Below are 22,882 nucleotides of genomic sequence, written 5' to 3'. Positions count from 1 at the left end.
ATTTTGAGCTATGGTGTGCACGATCACATTGGCGACCTTTGATTAGTCAGAAGACATTAAACCTTAATGAAAGGTTCAATAATAAAAAAAAAAACATCCTGGTGGGCACAGGCCTTCAATGGCTGATTTTTCCAACATTCTTCAGTATATTTTCATTTGTGTTCAACAGAAGGAAGAAACTCTAATAGGTTTGGAACAAGTGAAGGGTGAGTAACTGATGACAGAATTCTCCCTTTCAGATGAACTATGCCACTAACTTTATTTAGCCAATTACCTAATGTAATATTTTAAGATGAATCTAAATGAATTTAAATTCAGATAGACATTCAATAATGTGATAATGGTTTCCAAATTAAATCCCACAGGCGGCAGATCCAACCATAGTTTGCAGGTGGCAAGAGTTCAGCCATATTAAATGTCATTACCTCTGCAGTGACAGGAACATGACAAGGTGTTGAAAAGTGTCTGTGGTGAACACACTGAACTGGCATTAGTGACGTCTCCTGATAATCTCTAACAAGAATCATCAGCACTCCTGGCCATCACCATTTAACCAGACGCCATTTATCACTGCCACAAAACTGTTATAATTAAATGAAATTCCATACAAGCAATGCTATGGCAGCATTAAAACACAATTCTGTGAAATGTTTGTGTTTTCTATTAAATCAAAAATAATCCTTCACCTTGCTTGATCTGAACTTACGGTGAGTGAAAATGCAAGCTCTGATGTAAAGTTGTTTTCTCCTACAGTATATACAGTACCAGAGCACCCAAAGGGAAATCCATGCGAACACGGGGAGAACATGCAAACTCCACACATAAATGTTATCTGACCCAGCAGAGGCTCAAACCAGTGATCTTCTTGCTGTGAGGTGACTGCGCCACCGCACCACCTAACAAATCAAAACATAAATGTGGAAAAATTAAGCAGCCACAGTATGTTTGTAGGTGACAAGTAAACACTCTTGAGAGTCACACAAGTTTTAGGAAATTGTTCTGATAAGCTGATATACATTTCTTCTTATTATCAATGTTATGAACAGTTGTTTTGCTTAATATTTTTGTGGATATTGAGACACATTTTGAATTTGTTGATGATCATAAAGTTCTGTAAACAATGTAACATTTTACAATTTTACATTTACTTAAAGTAGAGTTATTTTAAGAAATATGTATGATTAAATGCAATGCCTCAAACAAAATTTTTTACATACATTTTTGATACATTTTATGCACTCTTGCTGCATAAAGGTTTCAATTTATTTACAAACAATATTTTTCAGAAATATAAAATTAAGTTGTATAGTTTTGTAATACAATTTTACTGTGGCATAGAAGAATACAATATTTCCCAGAATGCAAAATTGCCCATGCTGAATTTTTTTCACTAGAAACCTGATAAATGTAAATATATGCAAATTATATATTTGGATATGACATTTATAAAATATATTATATAAAATATATAAAATATGTCATATATGCAACATATATTTTACAGTATTGCAAAATGATGCTTTATATGTTTTTCAACCAACAAAGATTATATATAAAAATTTTTACATATAAGTATGTGTGTGTGTTCACATTACCATATATCAACACATATATAAAATTAATATGTATACAATACATTTATGAAAGCTAATATATTTGAACATATTTTATATACAGTTGAAGTCAGAATTATTCGCCCCCCTGTATATTTTTCCCCCAATTTCTATTTAACACAAATAAGATTTTTTCAACATATTTCTAAATATAATAGTTTTAAAAACTCATTTTAATAAATGATTTATTTTATCTTTGCCATGATGACAGTAAATAATTTTTGACTAGATATTTTTGAGATACTAGTATTCAGCTTAAAGTGACATTTAAATGCTTAACTAGGTCAATTAGGCAAGTTATTGTATAACAGTGGTTTATTCTGTAGACAATTGAAAAAAAACATATTGCTTAAGAGGGGCTATAATATTGACCCTAAAATGGTTTTAAAAAATTAAAAACTGCTTTTATTCTAGCCGAAATAAAAAATAAGACTTTCAGAAAAAAAAATATTATAGGAAATACTGTCAAAAATTCTTGCTCTGTTAAATGTAAAATATTTGAAAGAGGAAATAATCACAGGAGGCTTAATAATTTTGACTTCAACTGTGTTTGAAATACAAACATAAACATGTATGTCAAGCACGTAATTTGCATATTTTTCCATAGAGATTTCTATTTTCCTTCCCTGCTTAGTGTTATTACATGAAAGAAAGTGACTTATTAGATTCTATTTTTTGCCAAAGCATTTTGTGTTGTTTCTTAAAGTAAACAGGCCATGTTATAGTTTTAGCTAAATTATAACTAAAGTGCTGATATGACCTTGGACTGCAGTCCACACGTGACCTTTGAAGTTCCTCTGAAGTGCAGCAGTCTACAGCTGATGCTGGACCTGTTCAGCTGACAGGGTGGGATGGAAACTGAAGGACTCGGCTTGATTTAACCTCAGTATCAGCACAGCAGACATTGTCCTGAGGAAAGGCCAGACCCCCACACCTTCGAAACACAGTGTCCTGGACCATAACAAACCTGCAGATAAGAGCAGAGCCTAGATAAATCAATGAGTGAGTGATATGTGAAGGGCCAAAATTCAGAGATGGAGAATATGTATTCCTGTGACTCACATGAAAGATATTCAGCGTTCCTGGCCATCAGCCCGAACACTCACAATAATGCACCTCTAAGTGCCAAGGCACCTAAAGATTGGCTTGTTTCAGTGTGTTCAATGTGCTTGTGTCGGGAGGAGACTCATAGGTCAGCTGTCTTTGACCTTATAGGGTTCGGAAATCCAGGTTATAAAACCCAACTCTGCCATTGCGTTGAATCTCGGCAAACTTTCCTTTGCTCCCAGTGTTGCTTTTCTTGTGGGTGTTTTCCTAAAACTTAATTTCTGCTATTGTTTATACATGCATATGTTTTATGGGTATATTCTTCTCTTTTAAGTTTTAGGTGAAATCGCAAAAACCTGGAGCTTCCTTCTGCTGTGATTAATCGCTTTGGTAATTTAAAATCAGAAATGCAAACACTGATTAATGTCTTAAAAATGTCCTGTACTGCTTCTAACAAGTTCTTCTTTTCCATAATTTAAGGTTGACAATGGGCGATGCTGAAATGTCTGTTTTTGGGGCCGCAGCACCTTACCTGCGGAAGTCTGAAAAGGAGCGTCTTGAGGCGCAGACGAAAGCCTTTGACTTAAAGAAGGAATGCTTTGTGCCGGATGCAATAGAGGAGTTTGTTAAAGCCACCGTCGTAAGCCGAGAGGGTGACAAAGTCACTGTGGAGACACAAGGAGGCAAGGTCAGTGCAAAATAAACATTAAATCTCATTGTTTATGACCAGAAAAAAAGTAAAGTCCAAAGCATCTGTGAATGCTTGATTTGATTTAGTTACTTTTCCATACAAGCAGCACATCAAAACATTAAAAAATATATTCTCGCATTTTTCTGAGGCAACTTTTTTTGCGCTATATTGTACAATGCATAAAAATATAAACATTATCCAGCTGAATATATTTAAACCAGATTGTTTTTGTCACACTTCATTGTTAGCTGAATCCTAATTGTAAAATAAGTAGGCAACACAAACCTATTAATAATTATGAATTTCTCTCATGTCTTCTCATGATGTCTATAAACAATTCAAATAACAAAAGAAGCACAGAATAAAAAAAATGGATTGCAGATTTATGTTGCAATCCAGACCGTCAGACCGTCCAGAGGTGGAACTTTCAGCAGACCTTCTTGCCAATTAAACATTTTTCACATAAAGTAAATCTAGTTGCCATTTGTGAAGCGATGTCAAATTCTACGATTCTACGATCTCACCCAAGTTCACAGGTCAAATGTCTGACTTCTAGCAGCATTCTAGATGTTAATTCTGAATGGGAAGTAAAAAATAAATCCCAATTTTGAGCTACAACTCAGCATTATTAGGCAGGCAAGTTTTTGGAGTGAAATGCTTGAGGGTGATCTACTGACAACACATACATTTCAAGTTGAGTGTTTCAAGTATACCTAGTAAGACCTTGAATAGCTTGTTCAGGTGTGTTTGATTAGGGTTGAAGCTAAAACACCGGCCCTCCAGGAACAAGTTTGGTAATCCCTGCTATAGATCATTAAAAACAGTCGATGATTACTAACATTACATGACTCTAAAAACCTTAGTAATCACATAGCATAATTAATTAAAATACTTTCCAACATTTTTTTCCTACACTTTCAAACTTTTAGTAGTAGGGTTCAAACTCATGTTGTGCTGTAAACATATCTAAAATATGACATATAATTTATATATTTCACATAAAATAGCTGATATTTGGGAAGTGATGTCAAATAACAGGTTTCACTAAACTCAGGGTTCTACGATTTGTCTCGAACTCACAGACCAAATGTCAGACTTTTAGCAGGATTCCAGATGTTATTTCCGAGTAGAAAGAGGGAAAAATTTGTATTTTAAGTTAAAACTCAGCATTATTAGGCAGGGTGAATTTAGGAGTCAACAGTTTGAGGGCAATCTACTGAGAACACACAAGTTAAAGAACAGAGGCGCAGCTAATTATTGTAATGAACAACACTGATACTGTAGATCATTAGAAAACAGAGCCAATGTTTACTAACATTACAGCCACAAAGACAAGATACAATTTCTTTCATGTTAAATCAAGACATAACATTAAAATGACTCTAAAAACCTTGTTAATCACGTGTTATGATTGATTTAAATACTTTACTGTTTTACACTTTTTTCGACTGCAAAAATAACAGTACTTTTTTTAAAGGCAAAAGAGTGTATTACAAACTTTAAATATGGCCCCAAATCTTTTTTTTTTTTTTTAAATCTACATTTATGAAGTTTAACTGAATTTAACTGGCATTATTTTTTTCCCCAATATATCATATCTATGCTATCTTTAAATGTGAGATGTTTGTGTATGGTTGGAGGGGTCCAATTTTACTGCATGTAACGGTGTTGACAAATAAGGGCTTATCATCATCATCATATTTCTGTCACAACTTTAAAGTCATACTGCATTTTTATCGGGTTTTTTAATTTGATAAAAAATAAATAAAAATAAAATAAAATTAATGCTGAACCTTTATCCTTTGTAGACTGTGACTGTCAAAGAGGCAGATGTTCTGCAACAGAACCCTCCCAAATTTGATAAAATTGAAGACATGGCAATGCTGACCTTTCTCCATGAGCCAGCAGTGCTGTTTAACCTCAAAGAGCGCTATGCAGCATGGATGATCTATGTGAGTATACTAAAATCTCAGCTTAATCTCTGCAACCAAATCTTTACTTTAAATCAAAACTTCAACACTTTTGTTCCACAGACCTACTCAGGGCTGTTTTGTGTCACTGTCAACCCCTACAAGTGGCTGCCGGTGTACAATCAGGAGGTGGTTATAGCCTATAGAGGGAAAAAGAGGACTGAAGCTCCTCCCCACATCTATTCTATCTCTGACAATGCCTACCAATACATGTTAGCAGGTAATACTGACAAAAATATATACTTTTATAAAAAATGGAATAAGAACCTATTAATAATTAATTAATAGTAAATGATTCTGTCCTTTTACAGACAGAGAAAACCAGTCTATCCTTATCACGTGAGTAATAAAACGCCCCACATGTAAATATGATGCAATATGTTATTTCAGATAGATGTTTTTTTATCAAATATTTGTGGGGAAATAAAATTAACATCTATACTCAGCAAATTAATTTTGATTCAGGATGCCGAGAAATAAACATTGTGGCCATTTCATCTATTTCTGATGATTATTTTGTTGATTTCTGAGCCTAGTGGAGAATCTGGCGCTGGGAAGACTGTCAACACTAAAAGAGTCATTCAGTACTTTGCCAGCATTGCAGCAAGTGGAGGGAAGAAAGACCAAGACAAGAACAAGGTTTAAATTTAGAAAATAGGCAAAAATATAGCTTCTGATGCTGAAATATTTACATGTATTTTCTTTAATGTAATATTGTTTGCTCATTTAGGGAACACTGGAGGATCAAATCATCCAGGCTAACCCTGCCTTGGAGGCATTTGGTAATGCTAAGACCATCAGAAATGACAACTCCTCCAGATTTGTAAGTGATTTCTAAATCAAAAATGCAGAGCATAATCAGTTTTATGCTGCATAGTGTACAAATGCTGTAATATTTTGTATTATATTTAGGGTAAATTTATTAGAATTCACTTCGATACAAGAGGGAAGCTGGCATCTGCTGACATTGAAACATGTAAGTCAATGATCATTTCTTACAAACATTTCAAAATCATTTAATCCTGAATGCAATGCGAAATTGTAAATAAATTATAAAAGATAACCTGTATGTTATATAACTTTGTCCAATCTCTAGATCTCCTGGAGAAGTCCCGTGTCACCTTTCAGTTGAAGGCTGAAAGAGACTATCACATCTTTTATCAAATCTTATCCAACAAAAAACCTGAAATCCTTGGTGAGCAAATGAAGAAAATCAGATACTTAATAAATACTAGGGATGTAATGATTCACTGTGAGAATGACAAAATAAAAATGAAAAATAAAATTAAAAATACCAAGATTTTTTCTTAAAAGATGTCTATAAGATGTCTCATTGATGTCTAATAGACATCAAAACATAGTCATCTTGGCTAAAACAAGGCTAAATTTGGGCCGTCAGTGAAAATCTAAAAGACCTCTAAGAATAGGTTAAAACTAGACTAGTCATCAAATAAACAGAAATGAATGACTAGACATAAAAAATGGCTGTCTAATCTGGCTATTTGATGACTAGTCTAGTTTAGATGTCTATTAGACGTCTTTTAAGCACAAAATTGTTTGCTGAGAAGTAAGCTAAGAAAACCAGACAAAGTTAAATTTATTTAAAAAAAACACCTTATTTGTTTTATTTGTGTAATTTTTTTTATTTAGTTTGGATAATCAAAGAGCGCTTAATTCTGAAATTTCTTAATGACTTTGTTAACTTCTTAAAATATCATAAAACAAATCATATCAGTATCATGAATTGTATCAAAACATGAGATGAGTGAATTATTACATCCTTAATAAATACACAACCAAGATAGACTTGCTTGTAATCTTGTGCTAACTTTCTTATATTTCTTGTAAACTGTAAAACAGAGATGTTACTAGTGACATCAAACCCCTATGACTACGCATTCATCTCTCAGGGAGAGACCACAGTTCCCTCCATTGATGATTCTGATGAGTTAATGGCAACTGACGTAAGTTAAACAATGATGATCTTTGGTCATTTAAAATGAAAGTCAATTCTAACAGTCTTCTAATGCACAAGCTTCCACCTTTGACAGAGTGCCTTTGATATATTGGGCTTCACACAAGAAGAAAAGAACTCTGTGTACAAGTTAACTGGAGCCATTATGCATTACGGCAATATGAAGTTCAAGCAGAAGCAGCGAGAGGAACAGGCTGAAGCTGATGGAACTGAGGGTAATGATATGATTTTATATCATAGATATTATCAACTCCATAAACTGCTTTATTTCACTCATATTTTGGACTCATGATTTCCAGATGCTGACAAATCTGCATACCTAATGGGCCTAAACTCTGCTGACCTCATCAAGGGTCTGTGCCATCCAAGAGTCAAAGTAGGAAATGAGTGGGTCACCAAAGGACAGAATGTCCAGCAGGTTAGTAGTGTTTATCCAAGCAGACAAAAGTTAAGAGATTAAAAAAGGTTAATAAAACATTAATGTGAGGAATATTTCAGGTGAACTATGCTATTGGTGCCTTATCAAAAGCAGTGTATGAGAAAATGTTTCTCTGGATGGTGGTGAGAATCAACCAGTCTCTGGAGACAAAGCAGCCTCGCCAGTATTTCATCGGAGTATTGGATATTGCTGGCTTTGAGATCTTTGATGTAAGTACTGAATGCCTAGTTCGACCCAAATTAATCTCCACACAGCAGCATTTCGTCTCATACTAAAACCTGTAGGAACAATTGTGCTTTTCCAATATTTTGTTGTTTGCAGTTTAACACCTTTGAGCAACTCTGCATCAACTTTACCAATGAGAAACTGCAACAGTTTTTCAACCACCACATGTTTGTGCTGGAACAAGAGGAGTACAAGAAAGAAGGGATTGAATGGGAGTTTATCGACTTTGGCATGGACTTGCAGGCCTGCATCGATCTCATTGAGAAAGTGAGTCATTAATGATACAAAATGCAAATATTAAAATTGAATTATATGCTATACTTCACCATTACTTATTCCTGACTCCTTCAGCCTATGGGCATCATGTCCATCCTTGAAGAGGAGTGCATGTTTCCCAAAGCCAGTGATGCAACCTTTAAAGCAAAGCTTTACGACAACCATCTTGGGAAATCAAACAATTTCCAGAAACCCAGGCTTGTGAAGGGCAAGCCAGAGGCTCACTTTGCTCTTGTTCACTACGCTGGCACAGTAGACTACAACATTAACAACTGGCTGGTGAAGAATAAGGACCCTCTTAACGAAACTGTGGTTGGATTGTACCAGAAGTCCTCTCTGAAGCTGTTGTCTAATCTGTTTGCCAACTACGCTGGTGCAGACTCAGGTGTGCTTTATCAAATAGAATTGCCATCTTTACTAGTAAAGTCATTATATACGACTTATGTCATTAATGTAAAAAAGGGAAAGTTCACCCAAAAAAGAAAATTCTGCCACCATTTACTCATCTTTTACTTTTTGCAAACTTATTTATTTTTGTTTCTGCTGTTGAGCACAAAAGAAAATAATTACAAAAATGCTGATAGTATTAACCCATTAATAGGGCTGGGCTATCAATCGAAAAGTAATCGAAATCAACATTAGGCTACAACCATAAAATCACCAATACAAACTATAATCCATCAAATTTTTTCAAGTCGATTTTTTTCTATTACCTCCCTACTGTGTGTGGAGTCATGTGACCCCACTCCATTATGTCACGTTATCCTGCTGACATGTCAAGCATGGAAAACTTGTCAGTGAACTACGAGGGCAAAATAAATAAACAAATAAAATAATCGTTCATTAATCGTAATCAAGTTAAAACGTTCAATTAATCAGGATTTTGATTAAATTCCATAGTCAATGGGTACCAGTAACCCGCTTTCTTTAAAATATCATTTTTTTGTTTTCAAAATAAGAAAAAAACAAAAAAGTTTAAAACTAAATGAGGGAGAGTAAATTATGAGGTAATTCTCATTTTTGGGTGAATAATGTGTTCTGACAGCACCTAATAATATTGTATAATTTACAAAAACTTAAACCTTTACATTTTATTTTGTCCAGCAACGGGTGATGGTGGGAAAAAAGAGAAGAAGAAGAAAGGATCATCATTCCAGACAGTGTCAGCACTTCACAGGGTAACCTATCCATGCCTTTAGAGTAAGACAGGGGTCTCAGGGTGCTTTCACACCAGTGTATCGATTCTCTTGTTCTGAAACAGGTATTAAAATTGTTAAAATGTTGCTCTTTGTTCTTGGTGCGGTTCGCTTTCACACGACAAAGTTTCTAAACGGACCAAAAGAACTAAAACAAGTCATGCGCGAGTAAACTCTCATCACAGTTTCACGGTTTATTTTGATTAGAGTCTTGCTCAGCTGTCATTCGTCCTTATTTTAATTTATGACGATGAGCAATAAGACATTATAGGTGAAAAGCTGTGCTTTCATTTTGATTGTTGACACCCACAGACAAAGTCACCAATTTTAAATCAGTGGTAAGACTTTCTCATACATAGCAGTTAGCTTATGCATTATGTTCATTACATTATAGAGAGAAATAACTGAAAAATCAACACTGCAGTTTGGTCAATTTTCCTAACGGATAAACAGCTCTTGTTAATATTTCAGCATGCTTTCACTTTCGTATTTGACATGAAACGCACTTTTACTGATAAGAATGACATCCCACCCTACTCATAATTCTCTCTTCATATTGCCAAATATGCCTATTACATATCCATAAAACACTGTGATATAGCCGAGCTTGGATCGGATTGCTTTCTCACTACAATCGATCCGCTACAGACTTTGAAGAGTTTGGAGTTCTCATTCAGGTGATCTCGGACCGATTGTTTTGGTGCGGATCGGAGCGCGATTGCTGGATTTACATATGCCAAACGAACCGCGCTAATTGGGGAAACGAGACCGGTTCCGAAAAAAAAGTCTAGGTGTGATAGCACCCTCAAACTCAAACTGGCGGGGGGCCATATCAGTGACTGACAATTCATAGGAGGGCCACTCTAGCACACAAAAAAAGTGGAAACCTGATGTAATTGATGCACTCAGACATTCTTACCCAGAGTATCAAAGCTCCTTCTTTTTGTTTCTTATTGTACATTTACAAGGAGTAGTTTAAACTGCTATGAAAAACTACAATTTATCAATAGGCATAATAATAATAATAATAATAATAATAATAATAATAATTATTATTATTATTATTATTATTATTATTATTATTATTATGTCCCAATCAATTGTTGCTTAACCAAAAGTTTAACAGATAGCAAAAAAAAAAAACAAAAAAAAAAAAACGCAGAATTCAGTTTGGGTACACTGTAAAAAAATCTGTTATTTTACTTTTTTTTCCGGTTGCTAGGGTGTAAGTGTAAAATAACGGTCGATAAATTACAAACGTTTACACTAAATTAATGGACTTTAATGGACTCTTGACAGCACACTGAGAGAAACCGAAAGTAACCCGAATATATAGTACAGTACCTTAAAGGGTCACGAAACACCAAAACACATTTATTGAGCTGTTGACAGTCGTATGTGTGTCCCACACTGCTAAAAACACTATTAGGACACCTATATTTCACAAAAAAGTGTAAATTGGTTGTTTTTGCGTTATTTCAAGCAAATTCGTACTTCCGGTTTGAAACTAATTTTTGAAGCTGCGTCACGGCCATGACATAATAGCGTTGTATTCCAGCGTGCAGACTGGACGTCTGTGCCAGAGTGAGTCTTATTACGTCTTACAGTGTGTTGCATTAATGCATGAGTAAGGCTTGGTTCAAACCAATCAGCGCGCTCTATTGTGCAACTTCATTAATATTCATTACTGTCAGAGTGTAGACGACAGAGATGCCACGTTGTGTTGGCAAAACAAGCGTGAAGTGTTACTTTTATAGTTTGCTGCAGTTAAGTTTCGTTTTCATTTTCTCTCTGTGAGAGCGCAGACTCACGCGTGGATTAACAGTGTACGCGACGCGCGACAACAATAACTTACATGTCTAAGGAGGAACATTGTTTACCTGAGAGCTGTTCTCATCTGCAAACGCTGAGATCTGGATTCGCTTGTAGTCTCCTCTTAATAAAGACGCGGCTCTAGTTGCTGGTGATTGTCCTGTCTCTCCAGATTTGGTAAGTGAGCGACCAGTGCTCTTTGTTTATTCAGTTTGTATTTTATTCGTATCAAACAAACTATTGCACCAGTGTAATCAAGTTAGCACTAACAGTTACAACCAAACTATAACCTCGTGTTGGAATTTGTGACTGGAATAACACACGCGGCTTTAAGCATCTAAGTTTCCGGGAAATGCTGAGTTTTTTTTTCTCTCATTCGCCGTGCGGTATCAAACATTGCATGAAAAATACACGCTTAGAGCAGATCCTCTAATCAAATATCTCGTTTGTCGGGAGGGACATGAATGAATTCCCTGAATGAAAGAGCCAAACTGCAGTTAAAGTCCACTATTTAATAATTTGGCAAATAATTCGACAACAGATGTCCATGTAAACACAGTCACATTGTCCGCTGTGGTTGTGTGTTTTGACTCTGAAATTCAGCGCGCCCAAATAGACACTCCCACACCAAGCCTCTTTTCTTCCTCCGACACTTCCCCCTAAACAGAGCTGGACACGCCCACTTTTCTGACTTTTTCCAAAGTAGAGGTGTGAAAACACCCTGCTGAAACGAGGGGGTTTCATGGCCCTTTAAATGTCCAGTAGCTGGGAGGTCAAAATCACAAGTTATATATGTGACAGCACAACAATAGTAGTATTTCAAAAATTTTGTTGGGACAAATCTCGTTTTATTTTTGACATTAGTTGCAGGCCGAAGGGAGGAGATGGCCCACAGGCCGGCAGTTTGAGACCCTGTGTTAAGACTTCAAAAAATTGTTATTCTCAATGTGCTATCATGTTTCCTTATAGGAGAATCTCAACAAATTAATGACAAACCTAAGGTCAACTCACCCTCATTTTGTCCGCTGCCTCATTCCTAATGAGACAAAGACTCCTGGTGCAATGGAGAATCCGTTGGTCATGCATCAGCTGCGCTGTAATGGTGTGCTGGAGGGCATCAGGATTTGCAGGAAGGGCTTCCCCAACAGAATCCTCTATGGGGACTTTAAACAGAGGTATGAAGGTGAAGAGAAGGAAAATATGGCCTGAAATAATTCAAAAATTGACATAACACACTCTGTGATTCTGCAGATATCGCATCTTAAACCCTGCAGCTATCCCTGAGGGACAGTTCATAGACAGCAAGAAAGGAGCAGAGAAACTGCTGGGCTCTTTAGATATTGACCACCAACAGTATAGATTTGGACACACTAAGGTAAGTCTTATAAAGCCACATATTAGCAATATGCAAAATGGCGTAGAAGTAAAAGAGCAGTAAACTCTTATCTGCTTTTATATCAGGTATTTTTTAAGGCTGGTCTTCTGGGCCAACTGGAAGAGATGAGAGACGAACGATTATCAAAAATAATCACAGGCATTCAAGCCAAGTCTCGTGGTCTTCTCTCAAGGGCTGAATACATAAAGATGGTAGAACGCAGGTACTGATTATCCTATACTTAACAAGTAATGTGTGCTGTTGTCTTTTTTAATGGTGTTTGATTATGTTTTTTTGTGTTTTCTACTAATAAAAAAGGGATGCCTTACTTGTGATTCAGTGGAATGTGCGTGCATTCATGGCGGTCAAGAACTGGCCCTGGATGAAGCTCTTCTTTAAAATCAAACCATTGCTGAGATCTGCTGAAGCAGAAAAGGAAATGGCCAATATGAAAGAAGAGTTCTTGAAGCTAAAGGAAGCTTATGCGAAGTCTGAGGCACGTAGAAAAGAACTTGAAGAAAAAATGGTGACTCTTCTCCAAGAAAAGAATGACCTACAACTTCAAGTGCAAGCGGTATGTTTGTGAAAAAAATAAATGATAAATACAAGATCTGTATGCAGGTAATGCATTATCTATTAAATATATTTAACAGGAGCAAGACAACCTCTGTGATGCTGAAGAAAGGTGTGAAGGTCTGATCAAAAACAAGATTCAGATGGAGGCTAAAGCCAAAGAGCTCACAGAGAGACTTGAGGATGAGGAGGAGATGAATGCAGAGCTGACAGCTAAGAAGAGAAAGCTGGAGGACGAATGCTCTGAGCTGAAGAAGGATATTGATGATCTGGAGCTCACTCTGGCTAAAGTGGAGAAAGAGAAGCATGCTACTGAGAACAAGGTTTCAGACAAACGATAATTTACTGTGAAGAGAAGTCCATTTGTCTGATGTTTACTTATTACTAGCTTTTCACACACAGGTGAAGAACCTGACAGAAGAAATGGCAGCTTTAGACGATATCATTGCTAAACTGACAAAGGAGAAGAAAGCCTTGCAGGAAGCTCATCAGCAGACACTGGATGACCTGCAGAGTGAGGAGGACAAAGTCAACACCCTCACCAAGGCAAAAGTAAAACTAGAGCAACAAGTGGATGATGTGAGTAAGCATTGTTTTTGACGTAGCATTCAGTTGTGATGAAGTAAACTACAGTACTACATTTAGAACTTCTGTTGCTAATTCTGTTAGCTTGAGGGATCTCTAGAGCAAGAAAAGAAAATCCGAATGGATCTAGAAAGAGCCAAGAGGAAACTTGAAGGAGATCTGAAGTTAACCCAGGAGAGCATAATGGACCTGGAGAATGACAAGCAGCAACTGGAAGAAAAACTGAAGAAGTAAGACACACTGCTTAATTATTATTGTTGTTTTACATGTTTTGAATGCCTTAAACGAATTCCATGATTTCAATTTCAGGAAAGACTTTGAAATCAGTCAGCTCAACAGTAAAATCGACGACGAGCAAAATATAATTATCCAACTCCAAAAGAAACTCAAGGAGTTGCAGGTACATTGACCATACGTGATGTTCTTTTTATCTTTGAAGTGTGCATTTTTAAGGAAAAATGTATCTTCTCCTTTATGCTAGGCGAGAGTTGAGGAGCTGGAGGAAGAGCTTGAGGCAGAAAGAGCTGCCAGAGCCAAAGTGGAGAAACAGAGAGCAGATTTAGCCAGAGAGCTGGAGGAGATCAGCGAGAGACTGGAGGAGGCTGGAGGAGCTACAGCTGCTCAGATTGAGATGAATAAGAAACGAGAGGCAGAGTTTCAGAAGCTCCGCAGAGACCTTGAAGAGGCTACTCTGCAGCATGAGGCCACTGCCGCCACACTCAGGAAAAAACAAGCCGACAGTGTGGCTGAACTTGGAGAGCAGATAGACAATCTGCAGAGGGTCAAGCAAAAACTGGAAAAGGAGAAAAGTGAACTTAGGCTGGAGTTGGATGATGTAGCCTCCAGCATGGAGCATATTGTGAAGTCCAAGGTGAATTGAATTGCTTGCCTTTTTAAAAGAACAACAAAATTACAATTCAAAATGGTCTAAATTAATGCAACACTTACTTAAACAGACTAATATGGAGAAAGTTAACAGAACCCTTGAAGATCAAATGAATGAATACCGTAACAAATGTGAGGAATATCAAAGGTCCCTCAATGATTTTACAACTCAGAAGGCAAAGCTTCAGGCAGAAAATGGTAAATCAAGCATGTTGTTTTTGTTCAACTTTAAATCATTGAGAGAAATACAAGAAAAGAGTATTTGATTGTTTCTTTCACTACATTAGATGAATTTTCAAGACAATTAGAAGAAAAAGAATCATTAGTCTCTCAGCTAACAAGGGGTAAGAATTCCTTCAGTCAACAATTGGAGGACCTAAAAAGGCAGTTAGATGAGGAAATTAAGGTAACATACACTTATTCACTTTTCCTATATTTCTACCACTGTTTGACAGTCTATAACAAGGTAATCCAATATTTTCTTTTTTCCAGGCAAAGAATGCTCTTGCTCATGCACTGCAGTCAGCCCGTCATGACACAGATCTGCTCAGAGAGCAGTACGAGGAGGAACAGGAGGCCAAAGCAGAGCTACAGCGAAGCATGTCTAAAGCTAATACTGAGGTGGCACAGTGGAGAACAAAGTACGAAACTGATGCCATCCAGAGGACTGAAGAACTGGAGGAAGCCAAGTAAGACATTTCTAAAGACGTTGGGAGATTGGGAAACCACACTCTAAAAGAAACATTGGATGTTTCAGCCACATTTGAATATAATATAGACAAACCCAATAAATTACACCTTTTACCCGACAGTTGGGTTTGTCAACGTTAGACCAAATTTGACTTGAAACACCTCAAAACATTTTTAGAATACACTAAAACGTCTGGCACATCCTGCAGGTGTTGATCTATAAACAAAATCAGCAGATTTTAATCTCCCTTGCCTGATTTTTGTAGATTTTTTTAGCTGTACATTTATTTATCCTCCGAGTCTTTGCGTGGGTTTTCTCCTGGTGCTCGGGTTTCCCCCACAAGTCCAAAGACATGTGATATAGGTGAATTGGGTAAGTTAAATTACTCGTAGTGTATGTTTGTAAATGAGTGTGTATGGATGTTTCCCAGGGATGGGTTGCAGCTGGAAGGGCATGCGCTGCGTAAAACATGCTGCATAAGTTGGCGGTTCATTCCGCTGTGGCAAACCCAGATTAATAAAGGGACTAAACCAAAAAGAAAATGAACGAAAAAATAACATTTATTTATTTCTACACAGGAAGAAACTGGCTCAGCGTTTGCAGGAGGCTGAGGAGGCCGTGGAGGCAGTGAATGCTAAATGCTCTTCTCTTGAGAAGACTAAACACAGACTGCAGAATGAAATAGAAGATTTGATGGTGGATGTGGAGAGATCTAACACTGCTGCTGCTTCTTTAGACAAGAAACAAAGACACTTTGATAAAGTAAGTGAAAGTATAGTACTTAACATGACCAAAACTGTTTTAACGGTTCAAATTTTCTACTGCAATCTTTTACTCTTAGATGTTAAAGATTGTTTATCAGCATTGGTTTCCGGGGGAATCGTTAATATTTTTCTTCGCACAAGATCTTGGAAAAGTGTTCAATATGTTACTAATATATTCTTCAAACATTATTTTAAAATCTTTATTTTTAAGAGTCTATAATCACCCCTTTTCACACTATTAATTTGAATAATTTAACTCCATTTCAACATCCACAATCTTTCTTTCAGATCATATCTGAATGGAAGCAGAAGTATGAGGAGTCTCAGTGTGAACTGGAGAGCTCTCAGAAGGAAGCCAGATCTTTGAGCACAGAGTTGTTCAAGTTGAAGAACTCATATGAGGAATCTATAGATCACCTGGAAACCATGAAGAGAGAGAACAAGATTCTGCAAGGTTTCTATTTTATACACCTTTCCATAAACTCAGAAGCATGTTTTTATTTTTGTATTAATAGTCTTAATAGGCTATCCTAACCTAATTCTATTTATCATTTAGAGGAGATCTCCGATCTGACTGAACAGCTTGGCGAAGGTGGAAAGACAATACATGAGCTGGAGAAAGTCCGTAAGCAGCTGGAGCAAGAAAAAGCTGAGATACAGGCTGCTCTGGAAGAGGCTGAGGTAGGAGGGTGCCCACAAAATAAATGAAAAAAACAGGAGGTATGACATGAGGAAACTAATTCTGTGTATTGCAGGGATCTCTGGAGCATGAGGAGGGTAAAATTCTGAGAACGCAGCTCGAATTTAACCAAATAAAGGCAGACATTGAGCGCAAGCTGAGTGAGAAAGATGAGGAAATGGAGCAGGTGAAGAGAAACCAACAGAGGACCATAGACACCCTGCAAAGTGCTTTGGAGTCTGAAACCCGCAGCAGGAATGAAGCTCTGAGAATAAAGAAGAAGATGGAAGGAGATCTGAATGAAATGGAGATCCAGCTGAGCCAGGCTAACAGACAGGCGGCTGAGGCTCAAAAACAGCTCAAGTCAGTCCAAGCTCATCTAAAGGTACATAATAAGTTACTATTTAATAATTAATTCCACAAGGTGTCCAAAAAATAACTTTGCTTCCCTACTTAATGGGAAATTTTGTAGGACTCCCAGCTTCAGCTGGATGATTCTCTTCGATCAAATGATGATCTGAAGGAGAACACTGCCATTGTGGAGAGACGTAATGCTCTGCTTCAGGCTGAGCTTGAAGAGCTCAGGGCTGTTTTGGAGCAAACAGAGCGTGGACGCAAACTTGCTGAGCAGGAGCTCCTGGACGTCACTGAGAGAGTACAGCTTCTGCATTCTCAGGTAAAACACATGGTCATCATGGATGTTGTTAAAATGATTATTTGAAACCCCTTTAACACAAATTTACAACATTATCTGATACAGAACACCAGTCTCATAAATCAAAAGAAGAAGCTGGAGACAGATTTATCCCAGTTTCAGACAGAAGTGGAAGAGGCAGTGCAAGAATGCAGGAATGCTGAGGAAAAAGCCAAGAAGGCCATCACTGATGCTGCTATGATGGCGGAGGAGCTGAAGAAGGAGCAGGATACAAGTGCTCACCTGGAGAGGATGAAGAAGAACATGGAGCAGACCATTAAGGACCTGCAGCATCGTCTAGATGAAGCAGAACAAATCGCTATGAAGGGAGGAAAGAAACAAGTCCAGAAACTGGAGGCCAGGGTGAGATCAATATAAAGTTATTGGGACTCTAATCATTTTAAAAAGCATAAACAAAGCATTGACTAATGTACTTCTAATGGATCATTCCTAGGTCAGAGAGCTGGAATGCGAAGTTGAGGCCGAACAGAAGAGAAGCAGCGAATCTGTGAAGGGAATACGTAAATATGAACGCCGCATCAAGGAACTTACTTATCAGGTGGGATTAGAAGGTTTAGATGTCATGGAGCATTGAACAAACCTGATAACAATCTAAATAAGTCATGTACACAGAATTAATCTTTAGTTATGAATCTTAGACTGAAGAGGACCGTAAAAACATAGCCCGTCTTCAGGATTTGGTTGACAAGCTGCAACTAAAAGTCAAAGCTTACAAAAGAGCTGCAGAGGAATCTGTAAGTGCTGTTACAATTCAGGTACAATACTAGAAAGTGGTGTTGTCTAAATTACAATACTGTCTTATGTGTTATATTTGCCTCCTGCAACAGGAAGAACAGGCAAATGTTCACCTTGGCAAATTCCGTAAACTGCAGCATGAACTGGATGAGGCAGAGGAAAGGGCTGATATTGCTGAATCTCAAGTGAACAAACTTCGTGCTAAAAGTCGTGATGTGGGCCCGAAGGTACAGTATTAGGCTGTGACAGTCATTAAAGGTGCAAAATGTGATTAATAAGCTTCCTAAATCACATATTACTATACTAAATAGTATGCTAAAAACAGTAAGTGAGCAGAGAAGTATGTATGAATTCATGAAATTCCAAAAGTAGTATGTGAGAAGTACCCTGTTGACCAACTACTTCCGGGTGGTAGGTGGTTTTAGACTGCGGCACAGCCATTGTCTTCAAGACAATTTGTGTTATGCTGACTGACAGCTCTTCACATCCTCATAGAAATCATTATATTAAGTGATCCAAATGTTTTATATGCATTTTAATATTCTGTATGTGGAAAGTGTAGGACCAAGAAAAAGATGTACAATCAAAATGTTTGACAGGCTGTCTTAACTGCTTGTCAAGATATGTAATTGCATACCTCGTCGCACCCTGTTTGAGCAGAAGGAACTTCGTGGATGCGGTTTATAAAGAGAATTGCAGGCAAACAGACTGTTGTTAGTAACTGAATAATAAAGGTTTCCCTCTGGCGAATGTAACATGAAGTATTGTAGTGATGTGAAGTCTAATCTGCCTTCATGCATCCAGGAGGCATGGTTTGACGATTTGCCGGTTGGGACGTAGGCTTTCAGTGCTATCAGACTAACTTTAGCAGTTTTGAAGATCTTCTATTGCACCTTTACGTTTAAATGTCGAAACGTTGTTAGTTTTCCGTTGGGACAAATCCAAGTTAAAAGCCAATGCAGTAGGCAGGCACCATGATTTGCTATTTGCTTGCCGATGGAAATGTTTTTTTTATTCCAGAAAGTATGCAATTAGACATCTTTAGTATGTTAAGTCATCATTATTTGTAAGCCAAGCTTCTGTTAATATTTGTATCTATAATTTCTTTTATAACTAATAAAGTGTTTCTTTTCCTTGGTAACATTTGTCTCCCACAGAAAGCATTTGATGAAGAATAAAGTCCTGGAAATCTTCTGAAATTACCAGTACTTGCTTGCCTTTCTCTCTATACACTATTGTGTTCCTTAACTTACATGAAATAAAGTCACTCTGCATTTATTCTGTTGTCTTGTGAGTATCTGGAATCTGTGCTGTTTTTTTGGGGCCAAGTTATGATACATCAGTTAATGAGAGGAATCTAAATTAATACACCCTAACCTGATTTCACATAGCAGGACATGTTCTTGAATTAACATCCTGGAACAACATTCCAATCAGCCATTCAGAATTAAGAGATAAGTTTATGTTTAGTTTATGCACTTATATATGAGTGTTATCCAACTATTATTCCCTAATAATAGTCTAATAGTCGAATTTTGGTAATAATTTACAGTTATATTTGAGTTTATGGGTAGATAATGGGTATGGATTACATTTTCAAACAAAAATGATGTTCTGGGATCAACATGGATGTGCGTCGTACTTGGCAAAATCATGACGTGCATTAACACACAGAATGATTAATTTAACTCTGCATTATACCAAAAAGCGTAATGCTTACACAATGTTCCAACAGTAAATAAAACATAGTTAGGCTTGTTTGAATTGTTAGCTGTGCCTCAAATATACAGAAGTCTGTGCTTTGATATTGATCATGTCTTGTGGCAAGTGGAAAAAAAATCATAACTGAGTTTCAATGTTTATCAGGCTGTCTTGATGAACAAGGATTTTAAAATAAATGTGTGTTAATATTAAATGTGATGAACTCATAATTGGCAGATGGAGAACTGCTGATGTCTAAAATGGAGAGGTATAATAAAGCTTTATGTTCCTAAAATAGACTGGACACAAAGGAGAAAGGCTCATGGTCAGTGAGCTACACTCTTAAGCGCGTCTATAACCACAGACAGCTGTACTGATTCTTCAGTGTGTCAGACCATCTTTATGCATCATAGATGCGTCAACTACACATATTACAAAAATGTTTAAAGACAAATCCCAAAGAAAAAAAAACAAAAATTAACATGCAGTAAAATGCTGAAAATGTAATATGAAATTAGACATATTTTTACACATATGTTCTATTAATACCAGTTTATAATAAAAATGCTCAGTGATTTTTCAGTGATTGGTTATTTATTATTATTATGATTAATTTTTATTTAAATAATTATGTTTGCGCTAATAAGAACTGAATGAGTCCTGCTTTGTGTGTGAGTAGGGAAACCATACACCACAAAAAAAAAAAAAAAGAGTGATTAGAGCAACTAATCTAATGAGGCTGAATTACACTGTAAAAAGAATCTGCTAATTAACAGTTTCCAAGTATTTTCTGTTTATTTACAGTAGTGAATTGCATTATGGGACATTAATTTCTGCTCTGTCTACATTTGATGTTGAAAATTCAACTCTACTGTTTAACAAAGTGAATTTTATCGACATTTTAGAATCAAATAAAATTACATTTTAATATAATGAATTAGTTTGAAATAATGTATAAGTCGTCACGTTGGCGCAGCAGGTAGCACTATTGCCTCATAGCAAAAAGGTTGCTGGTTCGAGCCCTGGCTGGGTCAGTTGGCATTTCTGTGTGGAGTTTACATGTTTTCCCTGTGTTCTCATGGGGTTTCCTCCAGGTGCTCCGGTTTACCCCACAGTCCAAATACATGCAGTATAGGTGAATTGGGTAAGCTTAATTTTCCATAGTGTATGTGTGTGAATGAGTGTGCATGGATGTTTCCCAGAGATGGATTGCAGCTGGAAGGGCATCTGCTGCCTAAAATTTATGCTGGACAAGTTCGTGGTTCTTTCCGCTGTGGCGACCCCAGATTATTAAAGGGACTAAGCTGAAAAGAAAATGAATAAATGAAATAATGTATAAGAAATAATATATAGAGAATTAAGTCTGTAAAACACAAAAAAAAAAGGTAAAAAGGCAGTTTATTACGTGATTTTTGCTGCATAATATACAACACTAACCCAGAAAATATATCACTTTAATCTATTAAAATGTTAATAAAAGTCACTTGTTTGTTAAAAGTTAAACTTTAAGGTTCAAAGTTGTTGGTAGAAAGATAAAGGTTCCATAATGCAAAAGCATATATATATATATATATATATATATATATATATATATATATATATATACATATATATATATATATATATATATATATATATATATACATATATATATATATATATATATATATATATATATATACATACATACATATATACATATATATATATATATATATATATATATATATATATATATATATATATATACATACATATATATATACATATATACATATATATATATATATATATATATATATATATATATATATATATACATATATATACATATATATATACACACACACACACATATATACATGCATATATAAAACATGCAACATTTAAACAAACTACACATATACAGTTTTAAAATAAGGAGTAAAAAAGAAAAAAGTTTCTGCTTAATTCGCTCCCAAAATGTGTTTATTACCAAATATAGCTTTACTTTTTTTAATGTTGCTCCAATTAATATTTTAAAAAAAATTATTAATTTAAATAAATAAAATAATAATTTTTTAAATCAGTTTGTAAATATATTTTTATTAACAATAAACATTTCAATTACTTACATTTTCCCAACTTTATTAATACTGCTCATCTAGTACAGTTTCCTGGCTGACTAAACATATTTGTAGGAGATAAGTCACTGACCATTGGTAGATTTGGCAAAATGTTTCTTCTAGGCCATGTGTCCTAAATTCTGAAAACACAGTAAGCCATTAAATTATAAAACGGGTAACAGTATACAGTGTGGAGATACAGTACAGGCCTTATCAAGTGTAATTAAGCAGCCAGCTGTTATGCTGCAGTTTAACATTCATGGATAATGTGATCTAATTTGATGACCATTGAGAACAAAATGAATGTGAGCACAAGTCGGAGTGATGTATTAAATGCTGCTCTAACTTAGAGAGGTCATTGTTATCTTTCCAGAGTCCTTCAGCGATGGCTTGGCATTTCTCACTTCCTTTTGCACTTTGACGCCAGTCATCGTTGAAAAGATGTGGCTGGGTGTCAGAACAGAACAGTCTTATCACTTGTCATAAGCACTTAACTCCATGTTTATCTGTTGACCCTTCCTGTGCGGTAATTGCCAAGGGTACTCACCTTTCATTAACGTCTGCCAATTGCACGTATACAATTCTATTCAATCTTAAATATATTCTAAAACAGGATGGATAGAAAGCATAAAACAGAAATTACTTATACAATATTTAAAAAAACTGACAATATTATAATAATGTGCTGTCTTCCATGCCTTTAAACACCATTTCAATCTTCCTGTCTGCATACATTTGTCCTACATGAGCAGAATGTCTCCCCATGAGGCCTAAGGATTAGTGTTCGTTTCATCACTCACAGTTGCAGCAAATTCCAAGGACACAGGCAT

At 36.1% G+C, this 22,882-nt stretch overlaps 1 protein-coding gene and 1 long non-coding RNA gene across 3 annotated transcripts; one reads left to right on the top strand and one right to left on the bottom strand.

Moving 5' to 3' along the window:
* The first annotated feature begins 2,872 nt into the window (after positions 1–2,872).
* Positions 2,873–19,524, top strand: myh7l (myosin heavy chain 7-like). 2 transcript variants are annotated; one of them, NM_001077464.2, is given in 39 exon segments: positions 2,874–2,915; positions 2,995–3,050; positions 3,141–3,348; positions 5,160–5,303; positions 5,385–5,541; positions 5,633–5,660; positions 5,858–5,960; positions 6,052–6,144; positions 6,234–6,297; positions 6,418–6,516; positions 7,182–7,285; positions 7,373–7,511; positions 7,596–7,714; positions 7,795–7,944; positions 8,057–8,227; positions 8,312–8,621; positions 9,341–9,414; positions 12,214–12,419; positions 12,496–12,619; positions 12,706–12,842; positions 12,938–13,193; positions 13,273–13,515; positions 13,595–13,771; positions 13,862–14,007; positions 14,087–14,177; positions 14,259–14,648; positions 14,734–14,860; positions 14,950–15,068; positions 15,155–15,351; positions 15,932–16,115; positions 16,406–16,571; positions 16,674–16,798; positions 16,873–17,181; positions 17,269–17,472; positions 17,557–17,853; positions 17,945–18,049; positions 18,150–18,245; positions 18,339–18,473; positions 19,404–19,524. In NM_001077464.2, coding segments are annotated over 37 exon segments (5,811 nt in total). In that variant the 5' UTR covers positions 2,874–2,915; positions 2,995–3,050; positions 3,141–3,147; the 3' UTR covers positions 19,425–19,524.
* Positions 2,995–6,584, bottom strand: LOC147846358 (uncharacterized). The gene is made up of 2 exons (XR_015478501.1): positions 4,267–6,584; positions 2,995–4,201 (listed from the first exon to the last, which is right to left on the bottom strand). It is a non-coding gene; the product is annotated as an uncharacterized LOC147846358 (long non-coding RNA).
* Positions 19,525–22,882: the final 3,358 nt, after the last annotated feature.

This window comes from Danio rerio, chromosome 2, assembly GCF_052040795.2.
Source record: "Danio rerio strain M-AB ecotype USA chromosome 2, GRCz13ab, whole genome shotgun sequence".
In the NCBI taxonomy this organism is placed as follows: Eukaryota; Metazoa; Chordata; class Actinopteri; order Cypriniformes; family Danionidae; genus Danio; species Danio rerio.
This window is presented reverse-complemented; position numbering and strand designations above follow the sequence as displayed.

Coding starts and splice junctions, on each gene's coding strand:
- myh7l (XM_087240109.1), top strand. CDS start 3,148: ATGGGCGATGCTGAAATGTCTGTTTTTGGGGCCGCAGCACCTTACCTG. Junction 3,349..5,159: donor TGGAGACACAAGGAGGCAAG/GTCAGTGCAAAA, acceptor TATCCTTTGTAG/ACTGTGACTGTCAAAGAGGC. Junction 12,843..12,937: donor ATAAAGATGGTAGAACGCAG/GTACTGATTATC, acceptor CTAATAAAAAAG/GGATGCCTTACTTGTGATTC.